Source organism: Astatotilapia calliptera, chromosome 19, assembly GCF_900246225.1.
Source record: "Astatotilapia calliptera chromosome 19, fAstCal1.2, whole genome shotgun sequence".
NCBI classification, from domain to species: Eukaryota; Metazoa; Chordata; class Actinopteri; order Cichliformes; family Cichlidae; genus Astatotilapia; species Astatotilapia calliptera.
The window spans coordinates 12,762,780-12,790,500 of NC_039320.1; the positions used below are offsets into that span (position 1 = coordinate 12,762,780).

The 27,721-nt window shown below is 40.2% G+C and overlaps 3 protein-coding genes across 6 annotated transcripts; 1 reads left to right on the top strand and 2 right to left on the bottom strand.

Annotated features, from left to right (window-relative positions):
- Positions 1-147: 147 nt before the first annotated feature.
- On the bottom strand, positions 148-18,414 carry wdr43 (WD repeat domain 43). Its single transcript, XM_026151663.1, has 18 exons — positions 18,150-18,414; positions 17,117-17,251; positions 16,799-16,920; positions 14,705-14,825; positions 14,393-14,511; positions 14,180-14,282; positions 13,826-13,890; positions 12,103-12,262; positions 9,908-9,994; positions 9,630-9,755; positions 7,907-8,053; positions 7,555-7,641; positions 7,145-7,176; positions 6,456-6,519; positions 5,874-5,987; positions 4,018-4,087; positions 1,419-1,477; positions 148-1,159 (listed from the first exon to the last, which is right to left on the bottom strand). The coding sequence occupies exons 1-18, from the start codon at positions 18,354-18,356 to the stop codon at positions 1,025-1,027; spliced, it is 1,953 nt and encodes a 650-aa protein (XP_026007448.1). The 5' UTR covers positions 18,357-18,414; the 3' UTR covers positions 148-1,024.
- Positions 18,353-24,435, top strand: trmt61b (tRNA methyltransferase 61B). Of its 3 annotated transcripts, none has more exons than XM_026151664.1 (8): positions 18,353-18,497; positions 20,933-21,783; positions 21,879-21,981; positions 22,912-23,102; positions 23,228-23,319; positions 23,872-24,074; positions 24,150-24,221; positions 24,314-24,435. In XM_026151664.1, exons 1-8 carry the CDS (start codon positions 18,428-18,430, stop codon positions 24,346-24,348), a joined length of 1,617 nt encoding a protein of 538 aa, XP_026007449.1. In that variant the 5' UTR covers positions 18,353-18,427; the 3' UTR covers positions 24,349-24,435. The 3 variants fall into 3 exon arrangements, with proteins under 3 accessions (XP_026007449.1, XP_026007450.1, XP_026007451.1); XM_026151665.1 differs by having other exon boundaries at positions 24,153-24,221; XM_026151666.1 differs by lacking the exon at positions 18,353-18,497 and adding an exon at positions 20,750-20,876 and having other exon boundaries at positions 20,960-21,783.
- On the bottom strand, positions 24,421-27,639 carry spdya (speedy/RINGO cell cycle regulator family member A). 2 transcript variants are annotated; one of them, XM_026151668.1, is made up of 7 exons: positions 27,531-27,639; positions 26,596-26,857; positions 26,451-26,509; positions 26,285-26,370; positions 25,970-26,141; positions 25,538-25,748; positions 24,421-24,928 (listed from the first exon to the last, which is right to left on the bottom strand). In XM_026151668.1, the coding sequence occupies exons 2-7, from the start codon at positions 26,807-26,809 to the stop codon at positions 24,870-24,872; spliced, it is 801 nt and encodes a 266-aa protein (XP_026007453.1). In that variant the 5' UTR covers positions 26,810-26,857; positions 27,531-27,639; the 3' UTR covers positions 24,421-24,869. The 2 variants fall into 2 exon arrangements, with proteins under 2 accessions (XP_026007453.1, XP_026007452.1); XM_026151667.1 differs by having other exon boundaries at positions 27,473-27,639.
- Positions 27,640-27,721: the final 82 nt, after the last annotated feature.

Genomic DNA, 27,721 nt, shown 5'->3' on the forward strand with positions numbered 1-27,721 from the left:
GTTTAAGGCACTTCCATATTTGCTTCATTTTACAGAAATAGAGGCTACATCAATCTTTTCTTAATGAGTGTCTATAAAAGATACCCATCTCAACTCTGAAGCTGCCTACATTTCTAAAATATGTCCATGACCCTGGAAACCACAAGCCACTTTGAAAACCCATTTATTCACCCACTCGAGCAAAGTTCACAATTTCTTGTCCTCTGTTGCCCCTGTCACTATGGGTGGTAGGCAGTGGACATAAAGACATGTCCTGATATTAAAACACAAAAAGAACACATTTAAAAACGAGAAGGCTGCAAATCTGAAACAAATCTGAAGGCGGTAAAAAAACAAAAAAGAAAAAATAAACAGCATTTAGGAGACTTTACAGGAGTTCATTTAATCCCAAGGTTTTCTGGGGGTGGCTGTAGAGGGAAGAGCTCATACAAACACTTCACTGTACATACAGATTTACATTGCGGGGGACATGATGTATGGTCCTGCCTGGCAATGCCACCTCTGGTATGCTGCACAAACACAGACCCCGGGATGGGGGGAGCTACATCCAAACTCCACTCCTGCTCCGTGTTTGCATTTCTGCAGGTGTTTCAAATAGCCTACAGAGTTGAGTTAAAATAAACCGATCGCACAGTGCTGTAAATGAAAAGTTGAACATGCATACTTATACCATTTTAACATTATGACATCAAATTTGGAATGCAGGTTCAAGAACGTAGGTCAACTAAACACAACCAAATTAGCCTGGCAGTCAATGCAAACACATCGGGGTGTAAAGTCGGAGTGCAGATGGACGAAATCAGTCGAGGAACTTTCAGTTTTTAGAGACAAGCTCGACAATTCCAAACCCACGGCTGAATCGAGCTGCAGCGAGGCAGGGGGGCCATCTGGCCTCGTTTCAATGTGTCCCTTGATTCTGCAAAATTGCATTCTATTCCAATAATAAAATCAAATGCATGAAAATAAAATGAAAGTATATGTAACTCTTTCAGGTCCGTTTTATGTTTGATTGGTGTTTGTGTTCTCATTCTTCTTCACTCTCGTTTTCACGCTCCATATCCTCCTCGCCGTTTGCTTTGGATTCTGTTCTGCTGCCGGGATCCTCGTCTTCCGATTCCTCCTGGTTGTCTTCTGTCATCGCCTCATCCTCCTCCCAGTGCTGAGGACACAAATATAAGACTTCAGCTTAACTCAGAAATGGACAGCCTGACAGCATGAGGGGTACTAATCTACTTGTTTTCCTTCCCAGCACCAGTGTTGCCTAATATCTGCAAAGCTTCTACAAAGTCATAGATGGCACTGGCTGATATTTGTTTGCTGTGTCTCATCAAATTTACACTGCCTTAATGTGCAAAAATAGCACGAGGAAGAGCTGGAAAAACAGTTCATTAAGAATGTAAATTTCTAGTCTAACTTACATCAGAGTCTTCATCGGGAAGACCTTCATCACCAGATGCCTCATCTTCATCAGATGACTCTGAAAAGCGCAGGCAAAGGAAAACAAATCATTCAGCTGACAAAGCCAAACAAGTTTTTATTCCACACAAACACAAACCTTCCACAAAGGTAATAAAGAAAGAAAGGAAGGAAAGAAGGAAGGAAGTGTTTCATGCTTCAGTTCTTTACATTTCATACAGAGTGAAGGAAGGTATTTGCATTTCAACACTACAGCAGGGCCATTTAGTTGTGACAACAATATGAACTTTATGATGCAGGAGTGTTGGAGGTCATTATGATTTGATGGTTCTATCTGTCCCATTATATCAGCCAGCCACTGTCTGCTGCCTGCACACTGACCAGCCAGGCTTGGTTACAGACCTCGCTAAACACTCTGCTGCTATATGTCATAACTGTAAATATGCTTACATGCTGTCCAACAGTAAAACCAGGCAGGAGTAATCACCGTGAATATATGGGACACTGCGAGGGCGACATCATAAAGAGGGTTGCTGCCTCATTTTAAAAAACAAAAATCGATGCTTTTTAAAGCCTCGGTAAGTAAAAATTACAACAGCACAATGTCAACATGGTTACATCAAGTTATATTCAGGATTTTATAAAATAAGCCATTAAATGCTTTTACAGTATGTAAGTGTTCAACAGCGCAAGACAGCATCTGACACTCTCCTGCAATTCACAATGCGATGAGATGAGATGCTGCACAGTTACACAGCAAAGTCTGCATTATTGAAGAATTTGATTAATGGTTTCAAATACCTTTGTTTAGCCGTCCATCAAAGGGTTCTCAAATGGGCAGCATACCCGACTTTATCCTCCTATTTGACTCAATTACCATATTTTAAAAGATAAACATTCCGTTTCATGAACTGAAATGAACAACTCAGACCATAAACTGGTCAGAAAAGATATCACTGAGGTCAGATTAAGTAAGATAAAGTTCAAGAGCCATTGTCCCCAGCTGCCCAGAACAAAGGGTTAAGGCAATTCAGTACTGCAGCATTTTTCTTAGCTTCATCCATCTTTTATGTACAGTCTAAAAGGCCAAGTAGTGAGAGAAGCTGGTCAGTTCTTCGGTAATGACGCCAGCTGACATTAAAGAAAGCTCCATTTTACAAACCATGTAAAGAAAAGTGGACACAAATTGAAGTGCACGATCATCCTTGTAAGATGCTCTTAGCCAACGGTCTCCAACCCCTGGGCCGTTTGGTACCGGGCCGCGAGAGTTGAGGCTCGGGTGTGAAATGTATGGTTTTCAGGGTTTTTATTGGTTTTTAGCGTTACTTTGTTATCGTTTTTTATCGTTAACTCTGTTTTCCTGGGTCTTTTCACGTGTGTTATGAATAAATCTTATTTTTTTCTGCACCAGTACTAGTTTTATTTTGTTGTATTTATCCGCGACACCTTAAAAGCCGGTCCATGAAAATATTGTCAGGCATAAACCGGTCCGTGGCGCAAAAAAGGTTGGAGACCGCTGCTCTTAGCCATTCTGTGAGCGTGTGTTTGGAGCCAGGGATAAAAAAGTTGTTTTTGTTTTGTTTTGTTTTTTTTTTAAAGAGTTTTGCCACTTGTGAAAATGCAGATTTTATGTAACAAAATGACAAATACAATTTTCTAACTGGCAGTGTTATCTGCATCGTGCCTGGGACTAATCAATGTATAATTAATGTTACTCACACAAACAACAATTAACACAATTAGGTAGCAGAGAGATGGCTTAATCATTCCTGTTTCTGACTAGTCTGGCAGTTTAAAGCTTCCTGTCAGATTCCCAAGTTGGACCCATAATAAGCTCAGAGCACAGCATCATTCCTGACACTACGAACAAAGTTCTGCTTCCTGTTCAGCGGCTTCTTTTATGAACTTTTTTTTATTTTATTTGTTCAATGAACCTTCACATCCTGGACCACTGACGAGGATATTGGAACTCAAGGCGCAGGTTAATTATTTCATGAAAGCCAATTTTCTATGTGGCTCAATAAAGCGTTTTATACAGTACGGTAATGAGAAATGAGAGCGAACAGAGCGGGGCCTTGTTGTTCCCTCAAAGGGGAGGATCTGAACGCTGCCGGTCAGGTTGCCAGGCAACAGGAGTCATGTTTCCGTGCAATGCATTGCCAAGAGTGGCTGCATGATGGCCAACGCTGTTTTCATAAATCTTAACCGATTCAGCGCAGTCTTCAGCCAGAGTCCCAGATGAGTTGAGGTGAAATGACAAGATAATGAATGCCAGTCAAAATAATGAGAAGACAATAGTGTAGCAGTGCGGAGACTCAAGCAGGGCATCGATGTGACCTGTTGCACTCCATCACCTTCAAGAAGTCAATCCAGTCAATCACCCATTGAAAATGTACAAGAGATAGAGTACAGGCTGAAAAAACAATGATTATTTTAATACAGCTAGGTACCACACCCTCTGCTCGATGGACTGCATTATTCACAGGTAACAATGATCTGCATGAAATCTGAAGGAACTGATGCCACAAGAGAGGTAAGTTTGAGAGGAGAAAGGTGGGATTGGGGAGGTTAGTGAAACTAAACAGAAGAACAAACACTTACCGTCTTCATAGACCAGCTTAGCTGTGTGGTCAACATCTGAAACCACGTTGCTGCTGTCACTTGTCGCCATCTGGTGGTGAAAGGGAAAACAGTTTTAGATACAGCACAAGACTTTTTTTTTTCAACTCAACATTAAAAACATGACTAAAAATACATGGTTGAAACATGTTTTCTTGTTCTATCTGCAAGAAAAATGTTTTTTCACTTAAACAGTTTTCAATATCACATACTTATACAGCATTACTATGTGTGCAGTTTGTAATTACAACTAGACAAAAAAAAGGGGAGGGGGGGGGGTTTATTGGTTTTACTAAAGAAACAAAACTAAAAGAACCAAACACACCCAGCACCAGAAACCTACAAACTAAACTCAAATCAGTGTGTGCACATGTTTTTGCCACATTGGGATTTATACCCTTCCATTTCAGCTCATAAAGAAACTGCCATAATGAGCAAACGTCATCTTATTACTGAAAGTGTACACTGCCAGAGTGCTCATTATATACTTTCAGGAGCTATTATGGATACAAATAGCATAAACTGTTCTGGTGTATCCAAGATCAGACTGCTTGATTGGCTGTGTCTGAGAGAAATGTCACACTGCTATGGATATATTTATCTCAACTATATGCAACCTATTCTTATACTACCTTACAGTTGGCTGATTATTTACTAGACTGTGAAAAATAGCCTTAAAGGATGCAATTTTTTCATATCGGCATAAAATTGTACATGCATAGTGTGACATCTGTTTGTTACAGTGTAGTTACACAGTCTAATCTGTCTGCTTTCTTATCTTGTTTGGGTAATTTAAGTTCCGGGATTTTTGGTTTGCATTTAAGGCTGCTGTGGCAAAATAATTTCTCCTGAGGGATAAATAGAGCATCTTTCACGATCAAACGCTGAACAATACAAAGCCGAGTTCAGTTTTACAAAACCGATCACCTGGAGCTCTCAAAGCAGTCACCAAATGTTTAGAAACAACATTCAAACTTTTCTGCCTGCGTCTTCACAGCCTCACAGCTCCCAGGTGTGTACGAGCAGAAGTGGGGAGAAGACAATGACATGCGTTCTTTGTGTGATAAAGAAAGCTCCTGTGAAGTCAGACTGTCGTCCTCAAACACTGATTTGAATGATGCGTCGCATTTCTAATGTATGTATAAGGAAAGACCCTTTGTTTTGGACAGCCTAGTCTCCATTTTATCATGTCATTTTTGTTACTACAGTTACATGTTTCCAATGTTTAAAGCTTCTTTACAAATCTACACACAAATGTTGTGCAGCTACTCAATAATAGGTTGAAACATAACACAATCATTCTGCATACATCGGCACATTTGTTATTTATACACAGCCTATTTAAAGAAGTCTTTCCCTCAAGGAGTAAGCTGTAATATTTACTAGTAAAATGGATCTTCATTATGTACACATTACTGGAAGAACATAATGTATAACTGACATTGCCTACAGGAGCATAACTGCAGGAAAGGGGGAAAAAAAAAACCACTCCATTCAAACTTTCCTCTCTAAATAAATCTAAACAGAAAAGCATTAGGCTTTTATTGTTTTGACACAATTCACTATATTCATCCTTTACTTGTCCTCAAATACAAACCATGCCTCTATCTCACACCGGATCCTGGATTTGATGTATTTCACAGTTAAACGTCAAACAAGAGTGAGCAGGGAGGACATTCTGCATTTTAAGGGTGCCGCTAAACACAGCAGCTTCGTGAGGGAAGCCATCCAAGTCGTCCCTGACACACGACTCACCCCTCGAACACTCAAAATCCAGTCATTTGAAAATACTTAAAGCTAATGATACTGTGCACAACACTGCATATGTTGGCACTTACCTGTGTCATTAGGAGATAAAGCTTCCCATCCAGCTTTGTTAGCTTGTGGAACATCTTCACTCTGCTCTCAATCATGTGATAAAGGACTCCCAGCTGGGTAACAAGGTCTGGCAGCTGTTGGATACACAGATAGATCAGCTGAAGGTAAAAACATTTCAGCAGACAACAAGAAAGCACCCAAAGTGGCTTCTGCCAAAGCTTTGTCTCCTCTGCTAACCATTCCTTTCAGGTGATATTTACATGAAGCAAGCCAGGCTTCAGCTTACATTTAAAATTATAATGACATTCCAGCTGTTTTGTGGAAGCAGAAGGGTCAACAAAAAGCTAGTTTTCCTCTTGTTTAGAGTGGTATGAACAGCAGGTTGGAAAGCTGAATGTCAATCAAAGCACCTCCTGCTTGTGAGGATATTTTTAGTCAGAGCCACACTGATGGTCAGACAACACGAATCTACATCCCAATATGCATTCATTAAATATGAATGGCTGCTTTCTGGCCTTATGCATCAATAAGCACTGTTGGCGTGTGTCACTACACAAATGACAGTGCAGGAATTAAAGCGAGTGCATGCAGAGTGAACTCACCGATGCTAGGTATGATGTGTGGTGCATAAGTACAGCCTTGAGCCACCGTACCATTAAGGCTGCCCTGTAAGAAAGAACAAATGTATATGCTGTCAAGCAAAGGGAGCAGGCCAGCTTCATACTCGGAGTGAGGCAGGGACAGTGATTTTTGTTCACCTTTCAGTTAGTTAGCAATTCTTCCACAAGCTCTGTGGGATACTAAGGTTTCACTTGAATATTTTGTTCAGCAGGATAATCTACAAACATTTTTGAAGCATAAATGTAAAATGCCAATGTTATGCTATAATCAAAATACTTCAACCTCCATATAACTCTCCCAACAGTTTTCCATAGTTTCATTTAGATGTTTGATAGCAAACACCTTTAATGTATTACACCTTAACTTTAAAATTCACATGGGAGGAATTACTTGTGCATTCTGTGTATTGTAGCACAAAAGCAAAAATGTCTTAAGCTTGTGTTGATCATCTAATGAAATGTTTAATGAGACCAACATAGTTCCAAGATGTTAGCTCACTTCTTAGTTTTGGCCTCATTCTTGCAGCACTCACTATGATGCCATATGCCAGAGGCACGCAGAATAAAAAGCAGCGGTACAAATAACTGCATCAGTGACTAATGTCTGATGTGGACAAACACTGAACTCAAGCTAATTAAATGCCGAGCTGATCCGTCAAGCTTTCACTTACGTAAACGGGTGCCCTTGGAGCCTCTTCGTGAGCTGCAGAGGAGATACGGGGTTTATTAAAAACTCCAGTTAACATGAGTTTACTTACAAATCCTGACAACAGGACAAAACATAGATGCAGGTTAATGTAGCTTTGTAGTAGGAATGGGAAGTTCAAGACTCTTAGCTCTTAGATGCTACGGCACAAAGATTAAAAAAAACAAAAAAAAACTGAGAGCCAAAAACTTCTAATATGCCACACAGGTTGTGCAACATTTGTCTAGTTTTTGTATTTTGATTGTGGAGCCTAATATGTACTACCAGGTGCTGATATAAATGTTAAAAAGTTGATGAAAGCTGAAAAATCCTGACCATCCCATCCCTTCACAGGAACACAAAATGTTGCTTTTTGACCATAAAGGGGACACTTACTTCTTCCACTAATGGTAGAACTGCAGAGAGGGGTAACCGAGCCACCGTCTTCTTTATTACCATCTCTTTGCGAGTCTGGAAAACTTTCTTTAGGAGCAAAGGGGGGAAAAGAAGTTTGCACAGAACAAGTTAATGTAAAACCCAAGATGTGCCAGAAGAATTGGCTCCATTTATTTTCACCTCGCATTACTGTGGGAAGTTGATCAAAGTCAACACTTTCACAGATGGTTTCAAAGATTTTTTTGAAAGATGTTTTGGGGATTGATATTGAATTTTATCACCGGAATCAACTGAGATTGTTTTCAACCTCAAAGTTTTAAGCCTTTCATCAGACTCTGTAAGGAGAACTTACGTTCAGGATGCTAGCATCATTGCTCTCCAGGCCCTGCACCAGCAGAACTGCAAAATTGTCTGTCGTTAACGAAGCCGTCCCTTTAGATGCTCCTTTCTCAGAGACTGTAGACAGATCAATTTCACCAAGTCGCTCTGCTATTGACATCTGCAGAGAAGCAGAGTTATCTTTTAGCCAGGGGGGTTGCAAACTTCAAAACAGAGTTTAGTACCAAAACTACATCAAAAACAGAAACATCTATAACACTTAAAATACCACATATGCATAAATTTTAGTGTGATTAATCTTTGAGAGAGTTTCTGAACCTTTCAAATGAATGAACAATGTCGAATGAGGAAGCAAAACTTTAAGAAAAAACAAAGAAACCCTCTACTGCAGAATGATAAATGATCAGATGCAAACAGGCTTTTGAGTGGGTTGGATGAGGATGTATGCACTTTCACTGTAACAATGTCCTTCTCATAATAAATCACCTGTTAACATATGGGCTCAAATTGTGGTCATAAATATTTTGTACTTGTGAATCAGGATTTGTATGTGTAAAAAGAATTTGTGTGTGCGTAAAAAAAAAGATTTGTGTGTGGACTTAGCCAAAAAATACGTGTGAAACGTTGTTTCAAGTACAAATTTTGACACTATTTTTCTTCCTTTCTTCTGATTGGCCAATGTCATGTCAATCACAAATTTAACAATCCAATCAGAGAACAGATGGGTTTGGCTATTGGAGGGGTGCTTTATGGAGCTTCAGGTCCTGAGGGAATAAATGCCCTTTTACATCCCAGCCCAGCGTTTTCCTTCATCACCACGAAGGAAAACAGTCTGTGGTGGTCCGAGTTTTTATTTTTATTGAACATTTGAAGGTTGGGAAAAAAAAAAAACAAAAAAAAAAAACAAAAAACCTCCCACAAACTCTTGTAGAGGACATAAAGTCAGAGATAGAAACGACAAGGAGCAGGTGCATGTAGTACAGGTAGCGCTGCCGCAAAAACCCACAGAGCCCAGCAGCCAGCGCAACAAATTCTGGATCCTTGGCTTTTAGTTAGCAGTTAGCATTAGCAGCACATGCTGCGTCCGATGTGAAAGTACCTTTATGCTGCGCACTGTGACTCACAGCAATGGTCGCGGGTCAGCCCTGACTTTGTGTTAAACTAATCCTAAAGTAATAATGGTATTTCTAACCACTGATATACCACAACTTTATCCTTTCAACAGCTACTGAAAGTTAGGGGACCTAGCTGCTATCGGATATTTATACAGAGATCATCCAGCTTCAAACTGTATTACCCTTCAAGGACCTGCAGTTCAAAAAAGCGCCCCATCGACAGCCAAACCCATCTGTTCTCTGATTGGACAGTTAAATTTGTGATTGACATGACATTGACCAATGTCAAAATTTGTACTTGTAACTTGAAACTTGAGAGCAGAGTTTCACAGGTATGTTTTGGCTAAGTCCACACACAAATCTTTTTTATGCACACAAATTCTTTTTACACATACAAATCCTGATTCACAAGTACAAAACTGATTTACAAGTACAAAATATTTATGACCACAATTTGAGCCCATATTAACAGCCTCTCTTGACTGATTGGTGTGTGACTAATCACTGAGCCAACAATGTGGTGGAGACATTTATGCTCATTTAGTCGTTTTGGGGCCGAAGCCAAAAAGCTGTCAGAATCAGAGAGACTGACAGATGCACTCATCCGGAGGCTGAGCCTACCTCTTTGGTGTCTGTGTCTTTTTTCCTCTTCTCTGATCCCTGTGAGGTTCCTTTAAGTGGGGCTTTGTGACCAGGAAGTCCTGGGACCAGCACTTTGCTCTTGGCATTCACAATTGGAGTTTTCACCTGGAAGAAGCAATTTCATAATTTTTTTTTTCACCCTCCACTTCTGTGGCTCGAACTGTTGGGAGTTTATCTAGAGTGCACATGGACTGGCAAATAACCTGTCCAGACCAGTCTTCTTGACATAGTGAAGAAAATGAAGACTTGATTGTTACCTTGGAGACTGTGGTTTCCATGGAAAGGGACAAAGTGGTCTGAACATCCCGGGTCAAACACACATGTCTCTCTGCTGTGTTGATCTCCTGCACAGATGAGAGGAAAGAAGGTTGACAGGTAAGTGTGAGCAAACCTGATGAATATTACGGACAAAAACAACACTGTATTATTTATCAGCTGTACACTGTCAGGCGCTCATCACCTCCAAGTCCTTTTTTCAGACGTGAGATATGCAGTAATCTGTTAAATCAGTGGTCTGTCATTTATATGTTATCTCTTAATTAACAAAATGTGCCAGTGTATGAGGTACATGCTACTGGCAGCCTTATCAGCCTAAAGGACTTATAAACAAAGATAAAAGGCAATTACTTGGATTGTATTAAATCATTTGAACATCACATTTTAGAATGAAATGATAACCAGAGACATGTGTGCACCCGCCTATAATTACATCAAATGGTGATAGCAGCACATGAAATATTAATGAATAACTTATGGACTTCATGTCATGAACAAAAATAAACAATTCTAATCAATAAATCATTTTTTTATTTTAAATGAGAGAACACTGATCATCCAGCTTAATGTTGCCATAACTAATACTTTCATTGGACCCTAGAGCCGGACGAGATGTGCCTTGCTGCCTTTTTGCAAAGTTTACTCCAGCTGTTTGGCCAGCCTTTTTAAGAGAACGCAGCCACACAGATGTTCTCTTTGAAGATGACGGCGTTTGTAATTTGAGCTCACTACTTAAGAATTAACATTCTCTATTTGTAGAAAGACGCAATGAAATTCTGTTTGGAGAGGATCAACCAACAGCAAAGGATAAAAGTAGTTCTAAAAGAAACAAAAAATGGTAATAAGAAAAGCAACTATAAAATCACGACAAAAAGCTCTCTACTGTGCTCCTAAAGAAATTCACCCGGTGAGTGCACAGCCTGATGCAGCTTCCTCAGAGAGAACAGTTGGATGTAAACACACAAATATTTGATAAATGATGAAGAGGTGAAAATCGTGTTATGTAAAGTGTGGATTTTGTGGCCTTTGCAGATCTTAAGGGCACAATGACATATTTAGTCTTAGGGCTATTCAGCATAAGTTTATCTTTCACTACACTACTCTGTGAGACATTTAACCTCCTCGTCGTTGGACAAATGTGTAGTAAATGTTCAAATGAACCAAATCAGCTCTAGCAGTCTCCTGTTGATGGACAAAGCCCAAATCTGTTTCCACAGGTGCTCCGTTCTTGCGCTGCCAAAGAATTATTGACCAACCCTGTAAGGCTAATGATGCCATGCTTTTCTTGTTCTGAAACTAATCCTAGTGATTGTCTGACCAATGAGAATTTGGCCAATCTTGAGACTACGGCTTTAGAAGGTATAGACACCAAGCTTGACCTACCCATGTCCCTCACATACACTTTATGAAAGTGAAGGACCAAACTTGGAATTAATGAAATGCATCACAGTGCAAATTAGAAACAGAGCTGTCAACATATAATGGTATTTGTAGAGGTTATTGGTCTTAATGGCCCTATTCAAAACAAGCACCGTTTTTAGTGTTAAAGAAACTTTGTTGTAGAGACACTAGGCAGGTACTGACATGTGTGTATCTGTTAATTCTAGTACATGTATTCATACTGATGTAGTCTTTAAAGTAATATTTTAATATAGTTTAATGGGGTCCAATAAGAATGCTACCATGACTCTTGTTCAAGTGATCAAGGTGCTCATTAAAACATGCAGCTCCTATCAGGTTACTGGTAGCCCACGCATGACTGTGGTGTTAATGTGAGCATGAATTCCACTTCAGATGTTTTGCCATTTTCTGTATAGTGGTTTACGTGTTTGCCTAATAAACGAGAGATCCCCAACTTGATCCTTAGAGGAGACACAAATCTCTTTGGGGCTGTGCCAGGAAGGGCACCCAGTGTAGATTTAAAAAAAAAAAAAAAAGTATATTTTATTAATTATACTGTACAAGATGATATACCAGGACATCTACTTACTTCATTAAATTTCCCAGATTAAATAAAGACTGTAAATTAGTTGAAATTTTTCCTGTATAAGAGGAAAGAACTGTCCTATTGGCTATTAAAACAAACAAACAAAAAACACACAAAAAGAAAACACATGACTGTCCAGGTTACTTATTATATAACATTGTGTATTTCGGTTTCCTTCAGAAGACTCACCACTTTCTCCATTACTGGCTGTAGGTGGCTGCCGTACGCCAGCATCACAGTTCGAGTATCCGCTCCAAGCACCGCTGCTAGCAGTGGGATTGGGATCGGGGACTCCTTTGTGTCTGACATCTGCACCGTACATGATGGTGACAAGGGCTTCTTACAGGGGCTGAGGGGACAAACCAACCATTAGCATAGACAGCATACAAAATTGCTGAACATGTACTTGGTGGTATTTAATATATACAACCTGAAATCCATGTGACATACATTTTAAATTTTGTAGTACTGCGATTAGATTTTTTTGTGAACTCTCCCAACTCATTGAGGGGTGCCAATGACCAACCAATCGTTGGCGTGCTGTCTGACGACGTCACATTTTAGTACCTGCTCAGGTCACTTGGAACCCTGGCTGAGCAGGTACTATTTTAGTACCTGGTACAGGTATTATGACCTAATGGAAAACCCTGAAAACCTTGGCGAGTAGGTACTAATGGAAAAGGGGCTCCTCAGCTACAAATGCACCAATTTTCAGGGTTCTAGACTAATTTTTCAAAAGGATGGCACTGGTGCCACAAAGTCTAGATAAAGTGGAACAGCAGTCTGTTTTCTATTGAAAGGGCCATTTAGGCAGTCTGGCTTGCTTGCTGTAGGATCTCTTTTAGATGTGGTCCTTTTGAGGGACCTTGAAAAACTGCAGGGTGGAGATTGACGCTGACGGGTGTAATTGAACAATTAGCAACAGAAGTTACACAAAGTCCTCTGTGAGCCAGTCTTCTCTCAAACATCACAACCAATGACTTGGACAACAACAAGCTGCAAGAAAGCAACCGGCTTTTGGAGGGTTACTTGGACACTTAATGTTGAGATTACAGTAAATCCATTCATTGTTGTGCTCGTTTTAGTGAACAATAAAAGCTCTTGTAAAACTGACACCTTGTGGGCTGGTGGATCCTTGATAGATCCTTGAAAGTAAAAGTCAAGTTCATCCACCACGGAGTGACTAACTGCTTTTTTGATGACTATTAGCAGAAAGGGGGCCGAGACAATGTGAGCTCTCCTGTGATGGCCAGAAGGAAAAACTGAACAAATGCATGTATTGTATCGTTTAAGAATTTCTGATCGGAAACATTTAAAACACATCTTTCTAAAGAGTAGAATTTAATGTTTTTTATGCTTAAATTTTGCTTGGCAGCTCTCCAGTTTGCACTATTTGTGCAGTGCAACTCATTCTTCTCTTTATTGCTTTCAGCCAAGGACACTCTGCTACCTGCTCGTGTCAAAACACACATTTATTTATTAATTTTTCATGCTGCCCTTCCGTTTCACCCTGTTCTCTCTTGCTTTCTCTGCATCATTTTGGATCATTTTATTTTTGGCTGTCTCACTTTTACTAGCTTTTTAATCTCAGTGCTAGTGTTAATGCACATGCAAATGTTGGTCTTATTACGCTGCAGTCAGTCCATACTTTCCTGCCTACCCATGGCTCTACTGCAGTCTATGGTTTGATAAATGCAGTCAGGATTTTTTTTTAACCTGTCCACTTTGCATTTGTATAAGATCAAAGATTGTAGGAAGCCACTTGGATGTAATAAACAATGTTATAAACAATGAAAAGTGCAACACAGCCTCTCTTGAGCAGAAGATGAATGCTTATTGCCGAAATATTTCATCCCATTACCCTGCACTGCCGTACATTGTCTTGTATAAAACTAGTGTTTTAGAAACCTACCCATTTAAAAAGTGCTCAAAGAGGTGCAACTGCCCATCCTTACACACCACTGCCAGCCTCACTGCCTGTAAAACACACAAAAAAGCCCAAAATGTTCACACACGAGAACTAACATGAAAAAATATTTAAGAACAAAAGTTCTAACAGAAACGCAGTACAGAAGACACGTTTTAGCAAATGCTTTGAATCATTAAATTCTAAGCGTTTGCTAAAAAAAACGTATGAATATTTTCTCATTTCCTAATTAAGAAAATTATCAACATAGAGCCTACGACTCTGTTTCAAGTTATTATCTTTTACCCTGTTAAAGACCGACTGCAAGTAATTTAACATACAGGAGAAGTAATGCATTACCTCTTCCTTGCTGTTGGATGTAACGAGGTCAATGTGCTGCGGCTCATCCGTCAGTGTGAAGGACACCACTGAGTTCTTGTCTTTTCCATCTTCTCGTACTTGCCTTCAGTAAGATAGCTTTGAATTAAGTCATGCAAATCTGACTGCAGTGCATTTTCATACATGCACTTAATTACACAACATCAAACATACTAAAATCAACTCTGCACTTACCATACACTGAGCAGTCGATCATGGGCAGCACCTGACAGAAAGTAGAGGCCATTGCTGTCAGGGGGTCGTGTGGTGGCAAAGCGCAGGGTCGTCACAGCCGTGGAGTGGCCTGTGAACTTCTGCAAAGAAAAAGACAAAAACAAAAAAAACAGCTGAGTTCAGGTCTAAGTAAAGCACTATTATAACACTATAATACAATACTGACTCTTCTGGAGTGTGACTAACATATCTGCATTAAAACCAAGTTTATTAGGTGACTTATGTCTAATAATAATTTTTTTTTTTTTTTAAAGAATCTGGAATTTAGCTCACCCTGTAAACTTCCTTGGTGTCCAAGTCCCACATCTTTATTATGTGTCCAGCTGACAGCAGCAGTTTACCATCAGGGCTCACACACAAACTGGTCACCGCTGCATGGTCTGCCTTCCACTTACTGTGAGAGAGACGATGACAATTTTAGGTTCACTACTAGCTTTTCCCATAAAACAACTTAATCGGGGCAGGCTTCCATGATATATTAACATCTACCACACACATCTAGTGGCTCATTTTGGCACTCCCCCCTCCATTTCTTAGACTTTTTGTTTTGTAGCTGTCCTCATTCAGCTGCTTCTCCAGAGAGAATCTTGTCCTGCAGTCATACATATTTCAAGTCCCGTATTTAGGACTACATCTTCTAGTTCTCAATCCACTCTGGAGAGCCACTGTGAGCAAGGCCACTAACCAGAACCTGCATGAGGCAGAGTACTGTCATGTGTGAGTATGTGAAGCTCGCTGAAGAGAAGAACAAGACCAACTGCAGTCCAAGGCAGTGAAGCTTGAGCTCATCTGCAGGGTGAAAGACTCATTGGAGAGGCAGCTGACTACATCTCCTAAGTTTAAGTTTTTTTCATGCTTTCTTTTTGATGTCATAGAAACCACATTAAAGCACTTTCCTCTCCTCTTTCCTCGTGATCAGCTTTAAATATCAGCAGCCCATTCAACCTTTTAAAAACAGCAAGAAAAAAACAACAACACCCTTTTCTTATCCCTTAAATCACAAACTGCTCTAGTGAGCACAGAGTGAAAAACCATTTAAGTCTGAATGAAATTGAAGTCTTTTTAAGGTTAGCAAAGATCGATGTGGAAAGCTGGACCTGAATGGCACTTGCACCACTTTGACAACCTTCAGACAGCTGGCCACACAACAACCAAAGTAGAACTCGTTTGGTTGATGCAAGCAGTTAAACGAAATGCTCCACTAACTGCACCAACAAAAAGAAGATCATGACTTGTGAAGTGTGATGTGTGAGAAACACCTTGGTGTTTTCTATCACTGCATTATTCTTTCTCCTACTGAAGTGATGAACCTAAAAAGTTTATGGCCAACAGCATACTATTTACTGGTGCTCTCTCCTAATAACAGCAAGAAACAAACACTCTCCAACCCACTTTGTGCACCTCGAATGGGCTTTACTGAGCATCAAGTGAAGATTCATGGTGGCATTAGTGCTCATGATTGTTGCTGCTGACTGTGCCTGTGTAGCTAATATATCTGTCACCAGACAAGAGGCTTTCATGATGAAATATAGTGATAGTAAATGTCTGATGGTATAACGTTCAATGATGCTGGTGTATTTTAGGCCTTGGTGGGTCTGTGAAAGACAGGCATGCTTAAGCTGGAACCACATTCTTACTTTTCTCACCACCAGTGTTGTTTCTACAGGTAGAAAAACAAGAAAACAATGTCCTTTTGGAAACAGTGCAATTTTAAGAGGTAATATTACAATATACGCTCTATGTGAAGGATAGTTTAGTGTCAAAAATATAAACACTTTAAGAAGGACATGATTTATACCCAGAATGTGACATCCTTTTTGAAAAACAGATTTTCAGGTGTGAACTCTTCAAGTGTTTCTCACAAACAAACTTGCAATGTCACATAGATGTATTTAGAACTTCTCTTAACATTCAAGTGTTTACAGATGTCTTTTTATGCTTCTAAAGTACTGTCTTGTTTAAATGTAGGAAGCACTTCAAGTCCAAATGTGTTAAAGAAGCCTGTGACAGTGAGCATGACACCGTCCACCACCGTGTTGGACTGTTCTTTTCTAACAGTTCTGGCTGCACAAAGACAATTTCTGACAAATACATTACTAGATAACATTGTGTGACTTTAAAGGGATATCTATTAAACAACCTAAAACAGGTTTTTATAAAACAATGGCAACTAATTGTATTATAGCTGAAAAAACTGTGTTGCAGCATGAACAAATAAAGAGAGCCTAAATAGCAAATATCAGAAATAATTTTCAGGCTAACAAACCAGTTTTTAACCAGTTATCATTACAGGAAATGTATTGATCAGTGATTGGTCATTTGTTCTTGGTTTAAACAAACTATCCCAAAGAGAAAGTAGTTACTGACCTTCTTGTCTTGCCAGTCTGCAAGTCCCACTCTACAATGTTTGTGTCATCTGAACCACTGTATAATAAGCTTTCTTCAGGGTGCCACTGGACACAGTTCACTCCTCCACTGTGGGCTCCATCCTGGCACACAAATTGCACAGTTAGCAACTGTAAACAACTAGTCCTATTATATTGGGGAAAAAAAGTGAGTGTAACACTAAAAAAAATATTAACTCTGACAAAAGACAAAAATACAAAGAAAAACATAACATTTTTCATCCTGCATAAGGTTGCAAAGAAGCGATTCTTTGCAAACCATGTAAGGTCCCAAACTTACCAGGGTGCAATGCAATGCTCCCTTTGCTGTACTATAGATGAGCACAGTTCCAGCTGCTGTGCCCATGGCCAACAGGTCTGCCTTCTCCTCCACCTGCACCGCCTCCGATTTCCTCTTCTTCCTCTGAGGCCCCTCCTGACACAAAGCATATTTAAGGTGATGATATTATACATAATGTAAAGCAATTAGAATTAATAGAATTTCTTTCAGGTCCTGGTATCAAGTCAACACTAAAATATAATCAAAGCCAGGAATCTGTATGGGGACTGAAAACAGGACCAGTGCATCACTGAATACGGCGGCATTAGTGCCTAGTACTAACGTTCCACATATTAAACCAATTCTACGGCAGCACAGTGACTGCTAAAAGAATAACTGCAAACAATTTCTCGTCTTAATGACATTTAAAAGAATCATAAAACTGAATCCGAGAACAGAAAACTAGTTTTCTAATCTCAGTTATCATCCGTGGATTTAAAACTGCAGTACTTTCAGCGCCCAATTTATGTTTACTTTGGCCTCGTAACAAACTTTTAACAAACTACCCCTCGATAAACTGAGGTACAGCTAGCGGACCCTGCTTCTAGAAGTGTCATGGTGGCACGCTCCGCTGAGCTGATGCTAACTTCAATAACTCGTTAATTCACCATAATAACCATTTAAAAACAAAGAAAAACATCTTTTTTAGTTAAAGTCGCCACTTTCAGAGTTTTTCAGACTAACTTCGCCATAATATACGAAATTAAGACATGTTCGTCATTTGCTTGGACCACCATGTGGGACTAACATGTGCGTTCTTCGCAGCTGTGGAAAACTAGCGAGCTGCTAACGTGGCTCCGCCGCTAACCACGTCTGTCAGCTCCGTAAAGCATTTCAAACGGCAAACGCCAGGGCCTTCCGCGCTGAGTAAAAACTTCACTCTTTGAAAAGTAACACTTCTCTCGATTTAACAACTGCTCCTTTATATCACGTTGTCAAATGCGGCTTTATTCGGGCCTCGCTAGCTGCTGACGCTAACAACAGCCTCACGTACCTTGACTGTCCGGCATGGTCCCCAGGCTATGCACGTACAGGTGGCACTCAGATGAGCTGAAGGCACGTATTCCTGGTGAAGTGTTTTACTATCTGTGTTCCAAATTCGAAGTCTGCCATCCTGGGCACACAGCGCTAAGAACTGTCGTGATTTAGGTGAAAAAACGCAGGGTAGCTGCAGCGAAGAACTGCCACCGTCAGCCGCCATTTCTGAAGCGCTACTTGCGTCTGCGTGCGTGCGCCGTGGTGTACACAACCCACGTGTGGCCCTCTGAGCACATGCGCACTTTGTCCCAGCACCTCCCACTCGCTTCGTATTACGTTCTTCTTTGGGTTTTCCCGGCAGCAGGTAACATTTCAGGTTGCGTTACTGCCTCCTAGTCGTCAATAACTAACTGTTCACACTTTATGATTTCTTACAGTGCAGCAATTAGCCCGAAAAAACACTTCTCATCAGCCGAGTCTCCACAGTCAAGTAGACCTTTAACCCTGTTCTTATCGACCTAATCTTTGCAGCTAACCACTGCTCTGTTCAACAGTCATTTCTCTTGCCAAATATCAGTGCAAGAGCCAGCAATAGTCAGGATCTATCCGCTAGAATTCCTTGCTGTTTCGTGTCGGTTTCCTGTTTCCTCTTACTACTCTTTATTTTGTATTTCATGTGTCTTAGTGGTACTAATCAAGTATTTTTTTCGATTTCGTGCGTATAAAATGATCAAAGATAAAACAGAAATGTTGCTGTGAGACAAACCACGGTAGCATTGTGCTGTATTATTAATACAGCATGTTCAACATTAAAAAAAGTGACATATATATACACTGGGATAACTATTTTGTTTCAGTTTATAATTAAAAAAAGAATATATCTCCATCCATCCATCCATCCATTCGCTTCCGCTTATCCTTTTCAGGGTCGCGGGGGGCGCTGGAGCCTATCCCAGCTGTCATAGAGCGAGAGGCAGGGTACACCCTGGACAGGTCGCCAGTCTGTCGCAGGGCTAAGAATATATCTCTTCCTTTTTTAATCAATGGTAAATAGAATAAAAATGAATTAAATGTATGATTTTAAATAATAGCTCTTTCTTTTTTTTTAGCCACCACATATCTGTAGGGCAGCGTAAATACAGAAATCTTGTTCCTTCCAGACAACAAGCAGGTTGATTTATGCTGTGTTCATGTTTCCCTCCAAAGCAAGCATATCCTTAGTTGTAAATATCAGCCTTTACAATCGGTCAATGCATTTACTTGTACTGACAAAATAGGTCGTAACTTGGGTGTTCCCATTTATTTTACAACTACCTATAAATAACACAATTTGTAGGGTACTTATCTCTGTATCATCCTATAGGATCCTCATATCCCCACACTGTAAATTTCTCCCAAGGCTCTTGAATGCATCACCAACAAATGAACTCATCCAGTGTACATGTCCACATTCAGGTTTATATATGCAAGTTCATAAATAATAATAATGATACAGCTTTTTTTGCTGTAAATAACACAAACTCAACACAAATTTTCAAAATATTAATGTCATATGAAATTAAATGTCAAGAAGACAGAAATTTTCCTTTTAGACGTGTTACTGTTTGAAGTTATTTTCACCTTAAAAGTTGTTCCAAATTTGCAAATTCTACAACTGACAGCTCTCAAGCACTCAGTTTTATATTCTCAGCTGTAGAACAGGCTGTCCAATGATGTTAATGTTTTAGGTTATTACTTAAAACATTAAATTACTAACTTACGTCTTTTAATTTTTTCTTATGAGTACTAAAATACTAAAGTCAAGCGTTGTATTTTCATTAAATAATTATTTTAAGTTTCATTGTTTGCCCATTTTTCCTCCTTTTATTGTGCTGAACATCATGTGTATTCAAAAATTAACAACAAATGGCAGATTATTTCGCACCGACCAATAACACAGGCTAATATATAATAAGTAAATTCAAAGATAAAAACCCAAAATAGATTCAACTTGTACAAAGCAATAAACCAGTAAAAGGGGTCAGAGCTAAACTAAAAATACATTTTTAATTCGTTTTTAAGAGAATAATTTGTGGGATGCTTCATTTTAGACTAAACAGCTTTAAATAACTTATCAAGTAGTGCTGATCACGCATCTGTGTGACTTATAAACTTGAAATTTTGAGATACCCAACTCCAAATATCAAGTTATGGATTGCATCCCCTCGTGGCAGAAACAAATTTCCATACTATACACATCATTGACAAACCTACATTTGTGAATTATTTTTTTTCCAAATAAAACAAAATTGTTAACGTAAGTTCAACTTTTCTATTCATTAAAATGATTCTCGTTCTCCATTTAAATAAATCTCCTGTTGTTGAAAACATTTTTATTGTGAAATTTAGTGTGAAATTAATTATGCTTGTAAAGTAGAGCGAAAACTGTCGATGGAAACGGTTTGAAAGATAATCCAAAGAGTTCAAAGTCACACCGTAATAAAAAGTCTATTCATCGAAAAGTTTGGAATATTAAATTAGGTGTGATGATACAAAATTACATTTTATTTTACATTTTTAAATCATAGTTGAATGAGGCATATAAGTTACAACATCGCCCTCTGCCGGTAGATTTTAATCATTACAGCAGTCGCCTAATTGTGACGTTGTACACATGTCAGTGTCCAGCATGGTGTCCTCCTTGAGTCTGTAAACAGCCTGGTTATCGAGAAACGGATGTAAACTGATTGAAAGCTTTTACAGCGTAAGTTCCATTTAAGCAGCCTTTAATGTTTCTTTGCTCTGGCTTTTAATCCGCAGGTCTACACGCTGTTTGTGTCATTCTAGGTTTTTCTGCTTTCTTTACTGGATGGGATCGACACCACAGCTTCCACCTTGTCACTTTTTTGAATGTCGCAATGGCTTTGAAAGTCGCGCTCCACAGACTTGTGTTTACGCACAGAACGCTGACAATTTGGGCATCCAGTCAGAGACACAGCCGGCACAGGGATTTACTTGTGAATCTCAGTGAAAGTGTCAGAGACACAAGAACTTTTTCAGGTGCTGCTGTGAAGCGTAACGATAATAAGGAGGGCACCTCCGACTATTCACGCCTGAGTACCAAGGTGACATCCAGGAAGAGGAGACCTCTGTCCCCGCTGGAGAGGATCAGTGGCCTGCTGCCCCAGGACGCATTGAGCCCTGAGGTGATGCAGCTGAGAGAGCATGAGTCAGATAAGGGGGCAGAGATCCAAGGATCAGTCCCAAATCGCACGCAGGTAGAAGTTGGGGATGAGGATATCGTTAAAAAGTCTGAACATGAGGCTCACAGTCCACCTGTTGGAGCAGAAGAGTTGGACACCGGCTCAGTTCATCACCGGGAAAAGCAGGTGTGGGCGGCTCTGCCCGGGGAAAGGTTGCTTACCTGTGGAGAGCTGCTTGTTGCAGAGTATCGCAGAAAGAAGCGCGTGGAATTCAGGAAGATGTTCCAGCTGCAGACAGGGGCCCGTCTGGAGAGCAGCTGGGGGGTCATACTGCACAATGACATTGCAGGGCAGCCAGCAGGGCTGTTTCTGAAGACCCACCGGGGGGTCCCCATCTTTATAAGGCGAGCTAGTTTGGAGGATTATGTGCTGTGTATGAAGCGGGGACCTGCAATTGCCTACCCTAAGGTAGAGAGCAGTAAATGAATGATATATGTACACAGTTGCCTTTCAGCTTCAGAGTTTTCTGACAGATAATCTATTGAATGTTTTTCTTTCCTCAGGATGCAGCTTCTATGTTAATGATGATGGACGTCACAGCGGGAGACTGTGTCCTGGAGTCAGGATCTGGATCGGGGGCCATGTCTCTATTCCTGTCAAAAGCAGGTTTGAACTCGTATATGGAAGCACGATCACCAGTTTCGCTACACACAGAAGTTGATAGCAGATTGTTTTTCTCTTCCATTTGACATATCTGGATATGCAGGCAGGTGATAAAATGAAAGAATTTCACTCAATTTCACTAGCCGGGACCACACCCTCAAATATGATTGGGCAAAATTTTTTGAAAGAGAATGGAAGTTGGAGTGAGCAAAGAACTCAGTGAGGGTCTGGTTCCGATAAGAGAAGGTGAAAACTAAGAAAGGCGTGGGGAGGGTGGGATTTGGAAATGAAAGCAAACCGGAATGTGAATTAATGATCTCCCAAAAGTGTCTGTTTTTATAAATTCAAAGTGGCTTTACTTAAAATAAATCAACAACATAAGCTACAGTTATTATTCGAATTCTTTTATCCCCCCACATAAACAGACTAAATGTTCAAATGGTTAAATAATTTAGCTACATCTCAAATTTAAGCAAAATAAGCCCATTCATTACACTAATCACAAGAGGATATAAACTGTACATTTCTGCTCAAAACCCCAAAATAAAAAAAATTTAAAAAAAGTAGAAAAAAAGTAAACACAATGGCCTTGTGCTTCCATAAGGTAAAAATTAATAGAAGATTTACAGCAGACTGACACATTAAATGAACACAAAGCACATATTAAATGAACAGTTTTATGTGAACTGATTTTATAATAAGGCAAAGATGAAGGGTGACAGCGTGGATCAAATTTCCATTTGAACTGCTGTCCAGGGAACGACTCAACTTCTCAAGTGCTGACTGTCCTCATTAATCTTTATGAAAACCAATAAAAGTCAAATCTGTGATGTGAAGGAAAGTGGTGGATGTCACATTTCCTCAGGGAAAAAATCATTTAGACAAAGTGTAACTGCTTGCTGTGGAGCCTGATTATGTTTTTGTTTTCCCCAGTCGGCTCTAAGGGCAGCGTGCTGAGCGTAGAAGTCAGGGAGGATCATCACAGGAGAGCTGTGCTTAACTACAACCGCTGGAGGACATCATGGAGTCTGCGACGAGGGGAGGAGTGGCCCGATAACGTCCAGTTTCACAAGGCTGACCTCTGCACAGCCTCTTCGCTCCTTGCTGGTCGGGGATTTCATGCGGTCAGTGTCGGGTTGAAATGTTCCTCATTTGTAACATTTTTTGTCCTTCTATCAGTACAACACCACCTGAACACATCATTGGTTAGACGTAGATCTGATTATCAAGTGGATAATTTCTACTGCAGGTTGCTCTTGATCTGATCAACCCTCACCTGGTTTTACCCACTGTGATTCCACATCTCCACCCCGGAGCTGTGTGTGCCGTCTACCTCGCCAAGTATGAAGCTCGACCGTGTCATTTTCTACTTATAAACTAAATGTAGTTTATTCCTCTCACCCCAGCAGATTTAGACATTTTTTTTCGTCACTATGTAATATTACCTGCTTGGTTACATTTTCTAGAGAAGTGGAAAACTTGCAAAAGAAGAAAAATTTGTTGTAGATCCAGATTTCTATAGTTTAGCTGTGAAACTGGCCTTAGCACAAGAAGGGCCCATTGGAAACAGCTATTTGCTTTCTGAAGCGAAACACTTTTCTCTTGGCTGAAATTAGATGAAGACAATACTACTATTGTTATATCGGTATGTTTCATATCAAGTCAGAACCAGGAGAATGTTAGCTTGGCACAAAGAATAGACACAGGAGAAAACAGCCCGCCTTGATCTGTCTGAAGGTACCAAAGCTAACCTGCTAGTATTTCCAGCACACATTAGCTAATTTATTGGAGACCAAATACGCTACAGCTTCTGTGCCATGAGGAAAAAATAACCTTTCAGAAATTAAAAATATTGGTCTTTTCTGCTCTGTTAACTGTGTCTATATACCACAGCATAACTCAAGTCACCGACCTGCTGGAAGGAGTTCGATGTTCAACACTCCCTTTACTGTGTGAACGCGTCATAGAGCTTCCACTCCGGGAATGGGTGGTGGCTCCAGCCCTTCAGAAGGATGGACGATACTGCAACAAGAAAGCCCAAATCCTGGATGAAAACCTAAGTCAGGACGGCGAGGCATCGGAGGAGAGTGACAAAGGTGATTAAAAGTAACACGGCAGAGTCTCACAGAGTCCCCTTGAGTATTTCCACTCAAGTTTGATTGTCATTTCAGAAGACCCCGACCCACCTTTTGGGAGTATCCCTTACATTGCTCGACCTCACCCTGAACAAATGAGCCACACAGGTCAGATGTTACCACGCATCTAGTCCCAGTATCAGTTATTGTATGATGATATAATTAAAAATATTAAATGTGTAATTTTTGCCTTTTTTCAGCTTTCCTGGTGAAACTGAGGAAGTGTGTGCAGTAACATTTCTACCTGTGGGGAAACCCTGAACACAGATTGTTACACATCAAATAAACTGTCTTAAAGAAGATAATAAAAAGTCAAAACTGATTTGTCCTTTAATGCAAAATTTGCCTTCTTAGTGAAAATGGCTCTGTGGCATAGTGAATATACAGAATCTGTGTGTGAGTAAAGAGCAACAGAACAGTTTAGTGTACTGAAGCAGGTTGCAATGAAGACTATGAAAATTCAAAAGTCTTGGATCATCAAACAGCACACTGGCAACACAACACCAATACAAACTACAAACAAACCCTTCTGTGTAACTGACAGCATCCAGTGCTTAACTCATTTACATCTGTGAAAAATAGTATGTGACAGAGTCCACAATAAGTTAAATAAATAAATAAATACCAACACAGGGCGACTTTTGAGGCGACTGACAAACTGGGGATTCAGACTTTTACTTCAGAGTAAAGTGCTATTAAATCCAGTAAAGGAAGCATTAACTGCTTGGTTGATTTAAACAGGAAGTCGCTGATGCTCTACTCATTAATCCAGTCCATGAAGGTGTTCAATGTCGACTTGCAGGAAGAGTCATTCCCTAAGAAAAAAAGATGGAAACATGTAGTTAGGTATGAGTTTAAATCTTAACTGCAGAGCTTTATCTGTATACATATGAGCACTGTAAATACGTGTCCTGTGTTCCTTATATTGTGGCTGAGTTGCTGTCGTTCCCAGTCGTTTCCACTTTGTTATAAAGCCACTAAAAGTTGACTATATAATATTTAGTAGCGAGGAAACTTCACAGCTGGACTTGTTGCACAGGTGGCATCCTATCACAGTACTACTTCACTGAGCTCCTGAGAGTGACCCATTCTTTCACAAATGTTTATAGAAGCAGTCTGCATGCCTGGGGCTATTGATTTTATGCAGCTGTAGCAATAGAAGTGATTGGAACATCTGAATTCAGTTATTTGGATGAGTGAGTGAATGATCCCACTAATCCACTTAGTGGGACAATAGGTTCAAGTGCAAAAAATACTAACATTATGCGTTTTTGTTGAAGAGGAAATTATTTCTGCAGTTTGGATTGCAGGGCTTCTTGAACGTTGGTTTTAAACTTAACTGGGCATCCTATACTGACCAGCTCTTTACACTATAAACCACACAGTAAACAGAGACACCAGCATTAGTTATATATACTTGGTACCTCCTTTGGGATTTGCACAGCTGAGCCTCTGGAGGGAGGAGGTGTGGCCTATTCTGGTGTCACGCTTACATAGGGAACAGGACACAGGTGAGGCATAGGGCCCACGGGGAAAACGGACACGGTCGCCATCATTATACTGCCGCTGGGCACCGCCATGGTGATCGGAACGCTGCCGCTGCCACACGAAATGAGAGGACACAATGGCCATCACCTGGAAGACAGGTCGAAGAAATAAATACAGCTCAAACAGAAAAAAATAACAAAATAAATAAATCACATCACTGCAAAACACACTCACAGACACTAGAGATGGAATGTCTGGCATTAAACCCAAGCAATAAAAATGGCACTGCGCAGCAAAAACAAGACCCTTAAAAATTCCCAGAGAAGCACCATTTATCAGTCTCCTCAGGCAATTATACTTGTGTGTACCTCTTCACAGCAGCGCCTGCTGACAGCAGCTCTGTACTCTATGCGAGCCCACAGCTTGTCTCGCTGCTCAAGGAAGCGGGGAAACAGTTTTTTCCAGTTCTTGCCCAGTGCCCACGGAAAAATTTCATACTTGCTCTCCTCCTCATCCTCCTCCATGGTGTTGGCAAGATACCTACAGGAGGAGAGCGAAAGCCGAGTTCAGGGCTGTAGGTTTGCCAAGAAATATCACATATAAAAGCAGAAGCAAACAAAGTTTCCTTTTCATGACAGAATATAATACAGAAGCAGGATTTTCAGGCTTTTCTCTGAACTTACAGTGCAATGAAAAAATTCTTTCTGGTGTATTCAGTACTAGTGAAGCAGGCCCTTTTGAAGTACACAAAGGTCATGGCTAGGAGGTACTGATGAAATAGAGGGAAAAGATGGTGTCACTTTAAAGCATAACAAAGTTTTGTAGCTTTCATCAAAGTAATAACTTTACCTTGTCTGTCAATTTATAGCAACCATCCACCCTTAGAAAGTCTTTTATCAGGTCATCCTCTGTAGACAGATGTTAATATATGAGAATTTAAACCAAATTTCACATTTTCTTGAGCGCATCCTGCTTTCTTGTTAGATCTATCTACCAAAAAGATGGAAATATGCTGCCATTTCCTGCCGCTGGACAACAGTTGACTGAGGCACTTTGGTAAAATACAGGTCACCCTGGTTTGACTGGATACTCCACACCACACCCCGGGTGTTCTGACCACGGTGTCTGCTGAGGCTGAGGTTTCTTCTGATTGGGCGAACATTTTTGCGTTTGACCCGAAGGGTAACAGAGGGAGGAGTTTTCATCATGCTTCAGCTTGAATCATCTGCAGAAAGGAGTCCTCTGGTATGTTATCACTGCAAATGAGAGAAAAAGTATGAGCAGTGAGCATCATCACTATAGACTGTCACTTTTTTTGGAGGGGGGGTCAAAGGGGTCCACTAAATTGTGCCAAATTCGAGTTTCTTACCATCATTTGCCCTCAAGACACATTTAAAGAGCTAAATGTTTCTCTCTTTTCAGACATTTTTCAAGAGGCAATGTAAAAATTAAATTATCTCAAAAATTACTTTAACTAAGGCCTTGGGGAGGGGTCTGCTATAGTGTCTCTATCAATACGAACTTTCACGAGCGTGACTAAAGCAAAACTAGAATGACACGTATGCTTAATTTCCCTAAATGATTTGGATTACCGCGTAGAAAAATGGGAACATTATTTAATAATGAATTTTTCCGAATAAGTTTAAAGAGTTTAAAGTGTTTAAAGTTAGGCAGGTACGTCATTAACAATAGGCAGTAAAAGAAAGAGAAAGCCCGCAGCTCTTCAGCAACACGAGCTATCAGCTAGCTAGAAAACTGACTAAAAAAAAAAAATCACTCAATTTAAGTGACGACTGTTTTTAGCGGCACAAAGAGACGCTAAAAAATTAAATAAGTATTGTTCTTATGAGAAGCTTAACTCTCATACTAACCAGCAACACGTTTTATAGGATGAAAGTGAGTATAAAGCAGTCGCTTCAGGACGCTGACCAGACGAGATAGTAGTTTGCTGTTGGCAGCTCTGGCAGTTTCTGGAGCGCGCTTCGAGATCTGTGCCAGCGGTGCACCTGCGCACGAGGACGAGCACGCACTGGCGCCACGTTTTCTTTGCTTATGGCGATCTCTGTGTGGAGTTATTATTAACAAGCCAAACAATTTAAATATGAAGAATACTATATTAA

What these genes read in the sequence shown, in the direction of transcription:
- spdya (XM_026151668.1), bottom strand. Translation starts at nt 26,809, where the DNA reads ATGATGAAAACTCCTCCCTCTGTTACCCTTCGGGTCAAACGCAAAAAT. An exon ending in AGCATATTTCCATCTTTTTG is followed by an intron (nt 26,510 to 26,595) that starts GTAGATAGATCT and finishes ATCTGTCTACAG; the next exon opens with AGGATGACCTGATAAAAGAC. An exon ending in GCAGGCGCTGCTGTGAAGAG is followed by an intron (nt 25,749 to 25,969) that starts GTACACACAAGT and finishes CCTGTCTTCCAG; the next exon opens with GTGATGGCCATTGTGTCCTC.
- wdr43 (XM_026151663.1), bottom strand. Translation starts at nt 18,356, where the DNA reads ATGGCGGCTGACGGTGGCAGTTCTTCGCTGCAGCTACCCTGCGTTTTT. An exon ending in GACCATGCCGGACAGTCAAG is followed by an intron (nt 17,252 to 18,149) that starts GTACGTGAGGCT and finishes GCTTTGTGTCAG; the next exon opens with GAGGGGCCTCAGAGGAAGAA. An exon ending in CTCCAAGGGCACCCGTTTAC is followed by an intron (nt 6,520 to 7,144) that starts GTAAGTGAAAGC and finishes TCTTTCTTACAG; the next exon opens with GGCAGCCTTAATGGTACGGT.
- trmt61b (XM_026151664.1), top strand. Translation starts at nt 18,428, where the DNA reads ATGCGCACTTTGTCCCAGCACCTCCCACTCGCTTCGTATTACGTTCTT. An exon ending in TTGGGTTTTCCCGGCAGCAG is followed by an intron (nt 18,498 to 20,932) that starts GTAACATTTCAG and finishes TTTAATCCGCAG; the next exon opens with GTCTACACGCTGTTTGTGTC. An exon ending in TCTATTCCTGTCAAAAGCAG is followed by an intron (nt 21,982 to 22,911) that starts GTTTGAACTCGT and finishes TGTTTTCCCCAG; the next exon opens with TCGGCTCTAAGGGCAGCGTG.